The following is a 15,868-nucleotide window of genomic DNA, read 5'->3' on the forward strand; positions in this document are numbered from 1 at the left end:
AGGCCTGCCATTGGGTATTGTAGTTGATAACTGAGCTCCCAGTAACCCCTGGGCTTGGACTCTGTTATCAGTGCTATTTATTATTAGATGCTATGTCCAGCTTATACAGTATGTGCTATAGATGATTTGTGTCACATAAAACTACATAGTTTCCCTGAAGTATACAGAGCTAAATTTCTTTTGATTTGCTCCATATTGGTAAGTTTCTAACCGATACAGATTATTTCAGAATATTGGCCGCTCAGATATATCGGTCTATCTCTAGTAAATTCTTTGGGGACTTTGTGCTCTTTTGATAGAGTTTTTGGCACTGCACACACAATGGAACAACCAATGTGAATTGCTTCACAATGTGCTATTGATATGGTACATTATTTGAGTTGTTTTACTGCTTGGATTCTCTTTTTCCATTATATATATTGTTAATATAACCTGAAATACTGACCTTTTCCACTATATATTTTCAAGTGAGTGCTCTGTAAGTGCCTCTGTTCTTTCTCTCTTTCCCTTTTTTTGTATACACTCCTGAACTTGCCTAAGAAAGTGGTTTTAAAATGTCATGCTCTATGCAATCAATTTAATTTTGACTTTACTGTCCCTTTAAATGCAACAAAGGTAAAATGACTAAAAAGGTTTAAGCACAGGTGAATACAATGGTTCAGCAGGGAAGGGGATAAAAAATTTTTTTTTTAAAAAAAAGCAGCTTTTGATTAGCATTGTAGTTTCTACAAAAGTCAGCAATAACAAGGTAAGTATTACAATGTAATGCATCAGTTGTATAGTGGCAAAGAGACTCTTTTTGAACCAAAGTGAATTAACTAACAAGTTAAACTGGGCATGAACCTGGGGGTGTACGTTGCACATTCCTGTTCCAAAAGGTAGGATTACTTAAGTTTTATGGTGAGATTTAAATGATGAATTTAAAGTCCCTTTAAGGATGAGTTTCTTATTTTGGTCTCTTACACTGCTTTTTGTCTCTAGGATGGACTCATTCAGCACCAAAACACTGGTCATGCAGGCTCAGAAGAAAGTCCTCAGCAAGATGGCAACCAAGTCAGTAGTCAGTGCGTTGCTAGATGACTCTGGGAGCTCAGTGCTGGATGAACTGTATCGAGCACTGCGGGAACACAGCCGAAGCCGCAAGGAAGCACACAAGGTGATTAAGAATCTAATAAAAGTTGTGGTTAAAGTTGGTGTGCTACATCGAAATGCACAATTCAGCCCGGATGAGCGTCATTTGCTGGAGAATTTGCGCAAGAAGATCCATGCACTTGGTATGACTGCAGTCAGTTTCCAACAAATAGACTTTACCTTTGACCGCCGTTTCTTAGCCAACCTCCTGATTGACTGTCGGGATATTCTAAACCAGGCTGTCAATCGCCACCTCACTGCAAAAACCCATAATCGTATCAATCACGTCTTTGGTCGCCTCGCAGACCAGGATTTCCTTACAGCATTATATAGCCCAGCAGAGCCATACCGCACCCACTTGCAGGGGATCTGCACTGGCATCAATCGCCTGTTAGAAGATGGCACCATCTGAGGCATTATGTGAATAAGTTAAGGCATGCAAGGTTACATAAGTGTTTACGTGAGACTTCTTATGAGCATTTTACAGACTCCTTTGGCAGCAACTGTTAAAATCTTTTAACCACTTAAACATCTGTGGGAATTGCACAATATTGGGATCATTGATCTCCTAGTTCCAAAGATACCCTTCAGTTTTGCTTAAATTCAAAATGAAAGCCAGGAATTCAAGAACCAACAGGAAAGTCCTTAGACTAGGGCATCCTTTATGTCCCATATACACCCAGGGGTACATAGTTCTTTTTATAATTAGTAGAAGACCTCTAAGAAGTGACAGATCTGAATAAGACCAGCAGCCCTGTCCAGGAGAGAGATTTCAATAATGGTGAATGACTCACATGAACATTCTAGAATGGCTGTGATGGGAAGTCAGTGTATACTGTTATCACATTACCCACTTTGCACATAGCTCTGCTTCCTCTGACAGTGGAGGCCTTTACCTCCTATACAGTTCTATGCAATGTCACCCTTGGCCCAGCACAGTACACAAAATGCATGGTGTTGTCTTTTGTATTTTCTTTAATATTTTACTGCTGTATGAATAAAAAGTTTCTATCTTTCTATACATATTATTATGCTTTGTATAAAAACACCCATCACCTGCAAACACATTAAATACTTCAAAAATAAAAATCTCCATCTCTACCCAATTGCATCTCCCTAATGACCATATTAAAAATAAAAAAAACATTAATCCAAAAAAGTTTTATTTACAGGTAGAAAATCTTCATAATAAATTCAGATGGTGGTATGAGAATGCGCAGTCCCCCATTCTTACTCATGTGTCTCAGCGTTGTGTAATATTCAGGTATTGAATTAAAATAAACATCCCTTTCTCATTTCTTCTTAACTAGCATGTATTACAATTGTGCACGTTCCCTGGGCCTTGTGTGCCATCCTCCTTCACAGCTCATCATGAGAACGTTTGGCCACAATCAGCAGCTTGGAGAGAGATGAAGAAAAGGAGCCAGGTCTGTGAGAAACTGGAAAAAAAGAAAATGAATCTGTGAGTTACACTGAAAGTGATAGAGAAGACACCAGCCTTAATGTGAAAAAGAGACAGGGGAAAAAAATAAATTTAAAAACTAAGACAGTATTATTTCTAAGAGGAGTCTGATGTAGAAAGGGCTTTAATCACTAACTGGTATACACAGAGATAAATAGTGTCTCGTTCGAGGGGGGGGGGGGAAAGAAAAGTATTATATGTGAGCATTTAGCTTAAAGGGATAGAAAGGTTAAAATTTAAATGTGCATTTCAATTTTAAACAGAAGTGTTTCTGCAATATACTTTCATTAACAAAAATGCTTCTAGTAAAAGTTAGTGTTTTTCTGCAGCATACGCACATATCCTGTGAGGGCCCGCGCACCAGTATTCAACACTACACCTTCTCAGAGAGTTAGCAGTGGCTTATATGACAAACTTTTTTTTGTTAATGGAAGAATATTGGAAAAGTGCTTCTATTTAAAATTTAAATGCACATTTCAATGTTTACCTTTCTATCGCTTTAAGGCTTGGCGGCAACAGTGCTTCCCTTTCAAAAAGGCTAAAACATTCTAATAAAGGCAGGTGGCATCCAACCCCTTTTTAAATTGTAACATCCGCATAACATGAAAAATATGTATTTAAACATATACTAGGGAGTGCTGCAAAGAAGACCAAATAGCTACACAAAACATGGTGATGTGCATTAGTTATGTTACAAATGCACATTTGTAACGAAAATCGGATATTCCTTTTTTGTAAACAAAAACATAATTTATGCTTACCTGATAAATTCCTTTCTTCTGTAGTGTGATCAGTCCACGGGTCATCATTACTTGTGGGATATTAACTGCTCCCCTACAGGAAGTGCAAGAGGATTCACCCAGCAGAGTTGCTATATAGCTCCTCCCCTCTACGTCACCTCCAGTCATTCGACCAAGGACCAACGAGAAAGGAGAAGCCAAGGGTGTAGTGGTGACTGGAGTATAATTTAAAAAATATTTACCTGCCTTAAAAAACAGGGCGGGCCGTGGACTGATCACACTACAGAAGAAAGGAATTTATCAGGTAAGCATAAATTATGTTTTCTTCTGTTAAGTGTGATCAGTCCACGGGTCATCATTACTTGTGGGATACCAATACCAAAGCAAAAGTACACGGATGACGGGAGGGATAGGCAGGCTCTTTATACAGAAGGAACCACTGCCTGAAGAACCTTTCTCCCAAAAATAGCCTCCGAGGAAGCAAAAGTGTCAAATTTGGAAAATTTGGAAAAAGTATGAAGCGAAGACCAAGTTGCAGCCTTGCAAATCTGTTCAACAGAGGCCTCATTCTTAAAGGCCCAAGTGGAAGCCACAGCTCTAGTGGAATGAGCTGTAATTCTTTCAGGAGGCTGCTGTCCAGCAGTCTCATAAGCTAAACGAATTATGCTACGAAGCCAAAAAGAGAGAGAGGTAGCAGAAGCTTTTTGACCTCTCCTCTGACCAGAGTAAACGACAAACAGGGAAGACGTTTGTCGAAAATCTTTAGTTGCCTGTAAATAAAATTTAAGGGCACGAACTACATCCAGATTGTGCAAAAGACGTTCCTTCCTCGAAGAAGGATTTGGGCACAAGGATGGAACAACAATCTCCTGATTGATATTCCTGTTAGTGACTACCTTAGGTAAGAACCCAGGCTTAGTACGCAGAACTACCTTATCCGAGTGAAAAATCAAATAAGGAGAATCACAATGTAAGGCTGATAACTCAGAGACTCTTCGAGCCGAGGAAATAGCCATTAAAAATAGAACTTTCCAAGATAACAACTTTATATCAATGGAATGAAGGGGTTCAAACGGAACACCCTGTAAAACGTTAAGAACAAGGTTTAAACTCCATGGTGGAGCCACAGCTTTAAACACAGGTTTAATCCTGGCCAAAGCCTGACAAAAAGCCTGAACGTCTGGAACTTCTGACAGACGCTTGTGTAACAGAATGGACAGAGCTGAGATCTGTCCCTTTAAGGAACTAGCGGATAACCCCTTTTCTAAACCTTCTTGTAGAAAAGACAATATCCTAGGAATCCTAACCTTACTCCAAGAGTAACCTTTGGATTCGCACCAATATAGGTATTTACGCCATATTTTATGGTAAATCTTTCTGGTGACAGGCTTCCTAGCCTGTATTAAGGTATCAATAACGGACTCAGAAAAACCACGCTTTGATAAGATCAAGCGTTCAATTTCAGTCAGCTTCAGAGAAGTTAGATTTTGATGTTTGAAAGGACCCTGAATCAGAAGGTCCTGTTTCAGAGGTAACGACCAAGGTGGACAGAATGACATGTCCACCAGATCTGTATACCAAGTCCTGCGTGGCCATGCAGGCGCTATTAGAATCACTGATGCTTTCTCCTGTTTGATTCTGGCAATCAATCGAGGAAGCATCGGGAAAGGTGGAAACACATAAGCCATCCTGAAGGTCCATGGTGCTGTCAAGGCATCTATCAGGACCGCTCCCGGATCCCTGGATCTGGACCCGTAGCGCGGAAGCTTGGCGTTCTGTCGAGACGCCATGAGATCTATCTCTGGTTTGCCCCAACGTGGAAGTATTTGGGCAAAGACCTCTGGATGAAGTTCCCACTCCCCCGGATGAAAAGTCTGACGACTTAAGAAATCCGCCTCCCAGTTCTCCACTCCCGGGATGTGGATTGCAGACAGGTGGCAAGAGTGAGACTCTGCCCAGCGAATTATCTTCGATACTTCCATCATTGCTAGGGAGCTTCTTGTCCCTCCCTGATGGTTGATATAAGCTACAGTCGTGATGTTGTCCGACTGGAACCTGATGAACCCCCGAGTTGCTAACTGGGGCCAAGCCAGAAGAGCATTGAGGACTGCTCTCAATTCCAGAATGTTTATTGGAAGAAGACTCTCCTCCTGATTCCATAGTCCCTGAGCCTTCAGAGAATTCCAGACAGCGCCCCAACCTAGTAGGCTGGCGTCTGTTGTTACAATTGACCAGTCTGGCCTGCTGAATGGCATTCCCCTGGACAGATGTGGCCGATAAAGCCACCATAGAAGAGAATTTCTGGTCTCTTGAATGGAATGAAGGACACGGCATGCATTTTGAAGTTTTGTTAACCTGTCCTCTGTCAGGTAAATCTTCATTTCTACAGAATCTATCAGAGTCCCCAGGAAGGGAACTCTTGCGAGTGGAAAGAGAGAACTTTTCTCTTCGTTCACTTTCCATCCATGCGACCTTAGAAATGCCAGTACTATCTCTGTATGAGATTTGGCAGTTTGAAAGCTTGAAGCTTGTATCAGTATGTCGTCTAAGTACGGAGCTACTGAAATTCCTCGCGGTCTTAGTACCGCCAGAAGAGTGCCCAGAACCTTTGTGAAGATTCTTGGAGCCGTAGCCAGTCCGAATGGAAGAGCTACAAACTGGTAATGCCTGTCTAAAAAGGCAAACCTTAGATACCGGTAATGACTTCTGTGAATCGGTATGTGAAGGTAAGCATCCTTTAAATCCACTGTGGTCAAGTACTGACCCTCTTGGATCATGGGCAAAATTGTTCGAATAGTTTCCATCTTGAACGATGGAACTCTTAGGAATTTGTTTAGGATCTTTAAATCCAAGATTGGCCTGAAGGTTCCCTCTTTTTGGGAACTACAAACAGATTTGAGTAAAACCCTTGTCCTTGTTCCAACCGCGGAACTGGATGGATCACTCCCATTAATAAAAGATCTTGTACGCAGCGTAGAAACGCTTCCTTCTTTGTTAGGTTTGTTGACAACCTTGACAGATGAAATCTCCCTCTTGGGGGAGAGGATTTGAAGTCCAGAAGGTATCCCTGAGATATGATCTCTAACGCCCAGGGATCCTGAACATCTCTTGCCCAAGCCTGGGCAAAGAGGGAAAGTCTGCCCCCCACTAGATCCGGTCCCGGATCGGGGGCCCTCAATTCATGCTGTCTTAGGGGCAGCAGCAGGTTTTCTGGCCTGTTTGCCCCTGTTCCAGGACTGGTTAGGTTTCCAGCCTTGTCTGTAGCGAGCAACAGCTCCTTCCTGTTTTGGTGCAGAGGAAGTTGATGCTGCTCCTGCTTTGAAATTACGAAAGGAACGAAAATTGGACTGTCTAGCCTTGGCTTTGGCCTTGTCCTGAGGCAGGGCATGACCTTTACCTCCTGTAATGTCATCAATAATCTCTTTCAAGCCGGGCCCGAATAAGGTCTGCCCTTTGAAAGGAATATTAAGCAATTTAGATTTAGACGTAACATCAGCTGACCAGGATTTTAGCCACAGAGCTCTGCGTGCCTGAATGGCGAATCCTGAATTTTTAGCCGCAAGTTTAGTTAAATGTACTACGGCATCTGAAATAAATGAATTAGCTAACTTAAGGAATTTAAGTTTGTGTGTGATGTCATCTAGTGTGGATGATTGAAGTGTCTCTTCCAGAGACTCAAACCAAAATGCTGCTGCAGCCGTGACAGGCGCAATACATGCAAGAGGTTGCAATATAAACCCTTGTTGAACAAACATTTTCTTAAGGTAACCCTCTAATTTTTTATCCATTGGATCTGAAAAAGCACAGCTATCCTCCACTGGGATAGTGGTACGCTTAGCTAAAGTAGAAACTGCTCCCTCCACCTTAGGGACCATTTGCCATAAGTCCCGTGTGGCGGCGTCTATTGGAAACATTTTTCTGAATATAGGAGGGGGTGAGAAAGGCACACCGGGTCTATCCCACTCCTTAGTAACAATGTCAGTAAGTCTCTTAGGTATAGGAAAAACGTCAGTACTCGTCGGTACCGCAAAATATTTATCCAACCTACACATTTTTTCTGGGATTGCAACTGTGTTACAATCATTCAGAGCCGCTAATACCTCCCCTAGTAACACACGGAGGTTCTCAAGCTTAAATTTAAAATTTGAAATGTCTGAGTCCAGTTTATTTGGATCAGAACCGTCACCCACAGAATGAAGCTCTCCGTCTTCACGTTCTGCAAACTGTGACGCAGTATCAGACATGGCCCTTGCATTATCAGCGCACTCTGTTCTCATCCCAGAGTGATCACGTTTACCTCTTAGTTCTGGTAGTTTAGCCAAAACTTCAGTCATAACAGTAGCCATATCTTGTAATGTGATTTGTAATGGCCGCCCAGATGCACTCGGCGCTACAATATCACGCACCTCCTGAGCGGGAGATGCAGGTACTGACACGTGAGGCGAGTTAGTCGGCATAACTCTCCCCTCGTTGTTTGGTGAAATATGTTCAATTTGTACAGATTGACTATTTTTTAAAGTAGCATCAATACATTTAGTACATAAATTTCTATTGGGCTCCACTTTGGCATTAACACATATAGCACAGAGATATTCCTCTGAATCAGACATGTTTAACACACTAGCAAATAAACAGCAACTTGGAAATACTTTTCAAAGTAATTTACAAATAATATGAAAACGAACTGTGCCTTTAAGAAGCACAGAAAATATTATAACAGATAAAATAATTAAGTTATAGCATCAATCTTTGTCAGAATATACAGTTTTAGCAAAGGATTGTTCCCCTCAGCAAATGATAACTAACCCAGGCAGCAGAAAAAAATACACAAATAAACGTTTTTTATATCACAGTCAATACAATCAGCACAGCTCTGCTGTGAATGATTACTTCCCTCAAAAAAGACTCTTGAGATCCCTGAACTCTGTAGAGATGAACCGGATCATGCAGGAAGAAAATGAACCTCTGACTGAGTTTTTCTGATGCATAGTGAAAGCACCAAAATGGCCCCTCCCCCACACACATAACAGTGAGAGGGATCAGTGAACTGCTCTAATTTAAATCAAAACTATTGCCAAGTGGAAAAAAAGTGCCCAAAACATTTTTTCACCCAGTACCTCAGAGAAAAAAACGTTTTTACATGCCAGCAAAAAAACGTTTTACCTCAATAATTAATTGTCATTTAAAACCTATTGCAAGTCCCTGCAAAATAGGTTAAGTCTATGTATACAGTTTAAAAGCCAGAGAAGTACCATTTCCCAGAAAACTGAAGTGTAAAATATACATACATGACAGCCTGATATCAGCTACATCTACTGCATTCAAGGCTGAGTTTACATTATAACGGTATGGCAGGATTTTCTCATCAATTCCATGTCAGAAAATAATAAACTGCTACATACCTCTTTGCAGATTAATCTGCCTGCTGTCCCCTGATCTGAAGTTTACCTCTCCTCAGATGGCCGAGAAACAGCAATATGATCTTAACTACTCCGGCTAAAATCATAGAAAAACTCAGGTAGATTCTTCTTCAAATTCTACCATAGAAGGAATAACACACTCTGGTGCTATTATAAAATAACAAACTTTTGATTGAAGATATAAAAACTAAATATATCACCATAGTCCTCTCACACATCCTATCTAGTCGTTGGGTGCAAGAGAATGACTGGAGGTGACGTAGAGGGGAGGAGCTATATAGCAACTCTGCTGGGTGAATCCTCTTGCACTTCCTGTAGGGGAGCAGTTAATATCCCACAAGTAATGATGACCCGTGGACTGATCACACTTAACAGAAGAAAAAACAAATAAATAAATGAATGAATGCACCAGCAAAATAAAAAAACTAAAAAAAAAACCTGAAATGAATCAATATTCATTTGTTTTCTTGAAATTACTTTTTTGGGGTACAACACTTACCCTAACACGCTTGGAAGAGTGCGCCGACCAGATCGGGTTAGCGCACTTTTCAGAGCTCGTTAGTGTAAGTAGTGTAGCTACAGGTGAACTTTTCACCTGTAGCTTTGAAACATTTACATTAGTTTTAATGAAAACTAGTGTAAATGTTTAACTAAAATTCAGTATTTGTTTTAAATACCAAATAGTGCAGCCAACAATTATTCAGGGGAAATAAATTTTCTCAAATATTCGGAATGAAAATTTCACCCGAAACAACATGTTCTTGGCTGCACAAGATATATACTGTGTATATATATATATATATATATATATATATATATATATATATATATATATATACACAGGTATACCTCACTTTACAGCGCTTCACTTTACAGCGATTCGCTAATACAGCGCTTTGTGGAGCTGAAGTTCAACCTCCTAGGATTTTGAAACAGTGCTATAATCATTGTGAGATTGTGAGAAAAGTGACTGGCACCATTTTGTTATGCTTAGTTCACTCTGTTTATAGCATTGCAGTGCAATCTGTGTCTCAGTGCTATAGTCTGGCTAATTTTACTACAGTAATTGTCACAATTTTACAGGTACAGTATTTATTGAATACTTGCTGTGCTAGTGTTAAACTAAACATAGCACTATTAACACCCCTAATATATGTCAGTTCAAACATGTTTTCAGGATTTTAAACACTGAAAAGAAAGCTAAAACTGCCTTGTTTCACTTTAAGGCGGTTTTCACTTTACAGCGGGGCTCCGGTCCCTAACCCGCTGTATGAGCGGGGTATACCTGTATATATATATATATATATATATATATACACACATACACACACACACACTATTGTGTGTTTGGTAGAATTTGTAAAAACTTGTTCATAACCTTCAAATTTCCACACAAAAAAAATAAAAATTGTTTGCACAGAGTTAGCAAAGGAGATTAAGCATTATGCAAATGTAATATAAAACAGTTGTTAAAAGTGATTTTTTTTTCCAATAGATTTAGATAAAATTCCTTATTTGGCAACAGACAAAATATACATGAGCTTGACAGTAAGAGGTTGGAAATAGTGTTTGTGTACAGTATTTATTATTAATATTTTATGTGTACATCCTGCTGAAGAGTGTTCCGTTAGAGTCAATGTTTTCCCCCAGGAGCAAGGTAGACATGCACCTGATTCAGAACCATTATGGATATTAATTAAAATAAGGGAAATCTATGCATGATATGCAAAAATATAAATGTTATTGAACAGGATCGGAGATTTACAGTAATACGTTAATCTTGCGTTAAGGCACTGCAAATGTGCCACCAAACCTTGTTATACTCAGTGATCACAATTTAACATAACGAGGCGTATTTGGCAGCAAGAATCAGATAGTAAAGACCTATAGAAAAAGAAACAGAATTGGCACACCTGATCTGTTACGCTTTTAATGGGACAGAAAACACTAAGTTTTACAGAGGCTTTCTGTAGAAAATGTCTAACTTGCCAGGAGGGCAGTAAGCCGTTTGTTCATACATTTTTCTTGAATGATTGAGGACAGTACAGGTATTAAAGGGACATTAAACCCAAACAATTTCTTTCATGATTCAGGAAGAGAATACAATTTTAAACAGCATTCCTATTTACTTCTATTATCTAATTTGCTTCACTCTTTAGATATCTTTTGTTAAAGAAATAGCAATACACATGAGTGAGCCAATCACATGAGGCATCTATGTGCAGCCACCAATCAGAAGCTACCAAGCCCATCTAGATATGCTTTTCAGGAAAGAATATCAAGAGAATAAAGCAAATTAGATAATAGAAGTAAATTAGAAAGTTGTTTAAAATGGTATTCTCCATATGAATCATGAAAGAAAAAATTTGGGTTTAATGTCCCTTTAACTTATGAGGTTTTAGCTATTGCCAACTTAAAGTTAAAATATACAAAACCAAAAAACCTTAACCCCCCTTTCGACCAGTTAACATTTGAGAGTGGTAGCATACAGTAATTCTTTATTTGTAGATAGCTGGAAGTGAAAGGGACAGTAAATACCTTTTTATTTTGCCCTGTTTTCATGTAATTAGCACTTAAATTATGGATTTTCTAATTCTCAGACCTGGGAAAAAAACCTGCTGTCTTCTAAAGACAAACCCTGCTACATATCTTTCCTGAATTAGCTTTAACAGATAACGACAAACCAGTGCAATGTATACTAATATGCCTGAATAGCCTTATCGTCTGCAGCCCCCATCAATAATTGGCTCTTCCAAATAAGGCAAGTGGTGGGTGGAGTTTGGCTATTGAAAAACAAATACAGCAAACCAGATGCTAATTTGTTTTAACAAAGTTTAGACTTGGCTAATATGTTGTTCCATAGCAAGGAGTTTACTGTCTGTGTTAAGCTGTGGTGTAGATACTCAGTGGGTTTGTAACTGTCACTTTCTTATAGAACGGATATTCTGGGAAAAGACTTCAGTTACAGATCTTAATCTTCACATTAAAAGGAATAGTCTAGTCAAAATTAAATGTTCATGATTTAGATAGAGCAAACAAGTTTAAGCCATTTCCTAATTTACTCCTTTTAATTTTTCTTTGATCTCTTGGTATCTTTGTTTCAATGTAAGTTTAGGAGCCAGCCCATTTTTGGTTCGCACCTGTGTAGTGCTTGCTGATTGGTGGCTACATTTAGACACCAATTAGAAAGTGCTACCCAGGTTCTGAACCAATAATGGGCCGGCTCCTATGTTTACATTCCTACTTTTTCAAATAAAGATACCAAAGGAATGAAGAAATACATTCCTTTAACTGCTATTATATAGTAGCCCCATCCTGATGGTGTTGGTATGTAAGTGGTGTAAATGGGTTGAGTAATGTTTGCAGTGGTTCCATTCTCACTAGAGCATGAGAGGAAAGTATTGCTGCAGAGTGGGACAAGCAAAGGATTTTGATACGTGTCAGGTTTGTCAACATAATTATAAAGAAAAAAAATTGGAAAGAAAGGTAGTTAAAAGTTGAGATCACTAACATGATTGATTGTTTTTTCTACGTAAAATTTCCTAAGCGCACTAATGTAGATATATTGAGTTTCATGTGGGGCATGACTAATGTGCCTTGTCTATAAGCCAGTATTTTTTCATTATGTGACACAATCCTTACTCTCGGAAATTACATCACCTGGCCACCAGGAGGAACCAAAGACAACCTATACCAAAGTTTCAAGAACCCCTCCTACTTCCTGTTCCCTACCAGTATTGTGTATAGCTGAGGATAGAAAGAAGTAAGAAAGAGAAAGGATACAGAGATGCAAACTTGGACTGCCACCACCAGAAAAAGTTTTGGGCAGGTTCGTAGACTCACTACCAATAAATAAATACATTTATCAGGTAAGAATAAATTATATTTTCTTTCTAATGGTAGTAAGAGTCCACGATCCTTACTCTTGGGAACTATACATTAAAAGTCGAGTTCAGGCAAGTATACTGGTGTGCGTGCTGTCAGGGTTAGCACCAAATACCCCATAACAAGTGGCAAAAAAAAAAACTGCAGCAGCACCACCAATCCTTCTTACAAAGTTTATTGGACCAAAGACATAAAAACACAACGTTTCAGACTCAAGTCCTTAATCATGTGTGATAATACAGAAGCATAACACTTCTTAAATACCATAAGTCCCATCTCCAAATTAACTCTCTCACATCCCCCTATGTGAAACTTTTAACCATTTCTACTAATATAGAGAGATATCCACATATTTATGGTATATACAATTAATTCACAATTTATTATCTAATGTTATATCTACAAGGTATACAGACTTATTCAAAACCACCTCTCTTTAGGCCCATGTACCCGTTCACTTAGTTGAATACAGCCCAATCCATTTCTCTATTCATGCCCCCTGGGTATAAGGTACTCAACTCACAAATCCAATATAATTCTCTATTTCAAAAGGGTTTCATTGTCGCCCACTCTTTTTGGACAACACACCTGTTCAAGTACCTGAAATCTTCATTGGCTCAAATTATGCCCTGCTTTAATGGCCACTGGTGCATCTAAATGTTTAGTCCTAATGTTACTCTTATGTTGATTCATTCTCTCCTGGACCTTAGGGGTGGTCTCTCCTACATCCCCATCCACACAGACATTTAATCAAATATACATCATAATCTGTATTACAGCTATAAAATCCCTTAATGTTGTATTTTTTTTACCAGTCTTGGGATGGGAGAATGTGAAGCCCCCGTATAAAGTTATTACAGTTTGAGCAATTTAAACATGGAAAGCATTCTAAACTTTTTACTTAAGTACCTCTGGACCGACCTCTTGCAAGGTCCAATATCTGCCCAAACAAGATTGTCCTTAAGGTTCTTACCCCTCTTATAGACAGGCATTGTGTATTCCTGAAATTCTTTACTTCCCGAGTTACAAATTCTAAGAACATTCCCATGTTAACGGATAATACCCTGTATCCGCCTACTAAGGGGGGAGAACTGGCTGACAAAGACCACTTTTGATGATTCTTTCACCTTTTTCTTTTGTAAAAGATCCTGTCTAGGAATAGCTAAGGCATTATTGATCTCCCTTTTGACCATCTCTTGTGGGTAACCTCTTTGGTGATATATTTTTGCAATCTGTTTTTACTCTTTAGAGCCAATACCTAAGCTGTGGAGTCCATGAAAATATGCGTGGGATAAAAAGAGAAAAAGGCAGGCACTCATTTATCAGGAACTACTGCCGGAAGAACCGTCTTGCCAAATGCTGCCTCAGCCGAGGCAAAAACATCAAAATTATAAAATTTGGTAAAAGTATGCAAGGACGACCAAATAGCTGCCTTGCATATCTGTTCCACAGAAGCCTCATTCTTTTAAAAATCCCAAGAAGACAAAACTGAACACGTAGAGTAAGCAGTAACACGGATAGACGGTTGCTGACCCACCTCCAAGTAAGCCATACGGACTAAACTCCTCAACCAAAAGATTAAGGATACTGAAGTAGCCTTCTGACCTTCCGTTTACCAGATACAGAACAAATAAGCTGGAAGATTGACAAAATTCCTTAGTAGCTTGAAAATAGAACTTCAAGCCCCAACTACGATCAAATTATGTGTCTCTCTTACGAAGACTTTGGGATTGAACAGAGAGAAGGAACAATAATTTCACCAATGTTCCCAACTGAAACCACATTTGTCAAAACCCCAAAGTAGGCAAAACCGCTTTATATTGATGAATGATCAAGTACTGAGGTTCCAAAGGAAAAGATAATCCAGAAACTCTTCTTGCCAAAAATAAACAAAACCTTCCAAAATAATATCTTAATATCCAATGAGTGCATTGGCTCAAATGAAAGACTGTAAAACTGAGGACCAAATGAGGTTCCAAGGAGGAGAAATTATGCTTACCTGATCATTTTCTTTTCTTCTGACAGGAAGAGTCCACAGCTGCATTCATTACTTTTTGGAATTCAGAACCTGGCCACCAGGAGGAGGCAGACACCCCAGCCAAAGGCTTAAATACCTTCCCCTCATCCCCCAGTCATTCTGCCAGGAAACAAGGAACAGTAGGAGAAATATCAAGGTGAAAAAAGGTGCCAGAAGAATAAAAAAAACTAAATACGGCCACCCCATAGATAAGACGCGGGCGGGGAGCTGTGGACTCTTCCAGTCAGAAGAAAAGAAAATGATCAGGTAAGCATAATTTAAGTTTTTCTTCTTAAACGGGAAGAATCCACAGCAGCATTCATTACTTTTGGGAAAACAATACCCAAGCTAGAGAGAACACTGAATGCAAACAAAGGGCGGGTACAGAAGGCGTGCCCTTCAAAGGGCACCACAGCCTGAAATTACCCAACACCCGATAAAAAGCTAACACTTAGGACAAGGGGTTAAAAAACCTGAAAGGACCAAGTAACTGCCCATCAGTTAAAAACCTGCAAGGCCGTCCTAGAGACTACTCAGAATCTCTAGAATCCATTGAGCAAAAAAAAAAGGGAAGACTGAGGACCCATAAGGAATCCAAAGAACCACCAATTATGGTAAAAAATCTCAAAACGACTAAAGCAAGCCCAAAGTTGCTAAAAACAACCACCCAGGGAATGACTTCCTAGAAGACAAGGACCAGGAATCAACTCCACACCTATGAAAAGGCGATCACGGGAATGAACAAAAGTCTACCCTCCGATCCCTGACACACCATACGACTTAGTGCTTCAAGGAAGCCACAGGCTCCTCACTGAACCATAGTTTATCAGAAACAATTGCTAAAGTAGACAACATAGGAAGAAACCCCTACGAAACCTAAGAAATTTGGAGCCTGTAGACAAGGAAACAATAGAAACAAACTAATTATTCTATCAGAGAAAAAAGGCTATCTTGTGAAAACACAGCCACCTCTGAGCTGCAGCCTCAAGGCAGCAAAGCTGACCCTAAGCCATCGTGGGAGATCATCCCACAGAGAATGTTGAAAAACATTGACAGCAACTCTCGTCCAGGAAAAATCCCAGACCTTAGAAAAACATCCAACACCAACAGAATATGAATCAGTGGAGGGATGAAAACACTGAACCCGCCACCGAAAGCAGGAGTAGAAAGCCGCCACAGCAGGACTCAAACTCCAAGCCTTCAGCTACTTGGC

At 39.6% G+C, this 15,868-nt stretch overlaps 2 protein-coding genes across 3 annotated transcripts in view; one reads left to right on the top strand and one right to left on the bottom strand.

The window, feature by feature from the left end:
* Positions 1-2,152, top strand: part of TNFAIP8L1 (TNF alpha induced protein 8 like 1) — a 97,807-nt gene extending 95,655 nt beyond the window's left edge. For both annotated transcript variants that reach the window (XM_053703161.1, XM_053703160.1), the window contains exon 2: positions 982-2,152. In XM_053703161.1, the coding sequence (XP_053559136.1) occupies positions 983-1,543 (561 nt within the window). In that variant the 5' untranslated portion in view covers position 982 and the 3' untranslated portion in view covers positions 1,544-2,152. The remainder of the gene's footprint in view (positions 1-981) is intronic.
* Positions 2,089-15,868, bottom strand: part of MYDGF (myeloid derived growth factor) — a 60,600-nt gene continuing 46,820 nt past the window's right edge. Inside the window, exon 6 of the mRNA XM_053703163.1 lies at positions 2,089-2,570. Coding sequence (XP_053559138.1) covers positions 2,491-2,570 — 80 coding nt within the window. The 3' untranslated portion in view covers positions 2,089-2,490. The remainder of the gene's footprint in view (positions 2,571-15,868) is intronic.

This window comes from Bombina bombina, chromosome 2 (genome assembly GCF_027579735.1).
Source record: "Bombina bombina isolate aBomBom1 chromosome 2, aBomBom1.pri, whole genome shotgun sequence".
NCBI classification, from domain to species: Eukaryota; Metazoa; Chordata; class Amphibia; order Anura; family Bombinatoridae; genus Bombina; species Bombina bombina.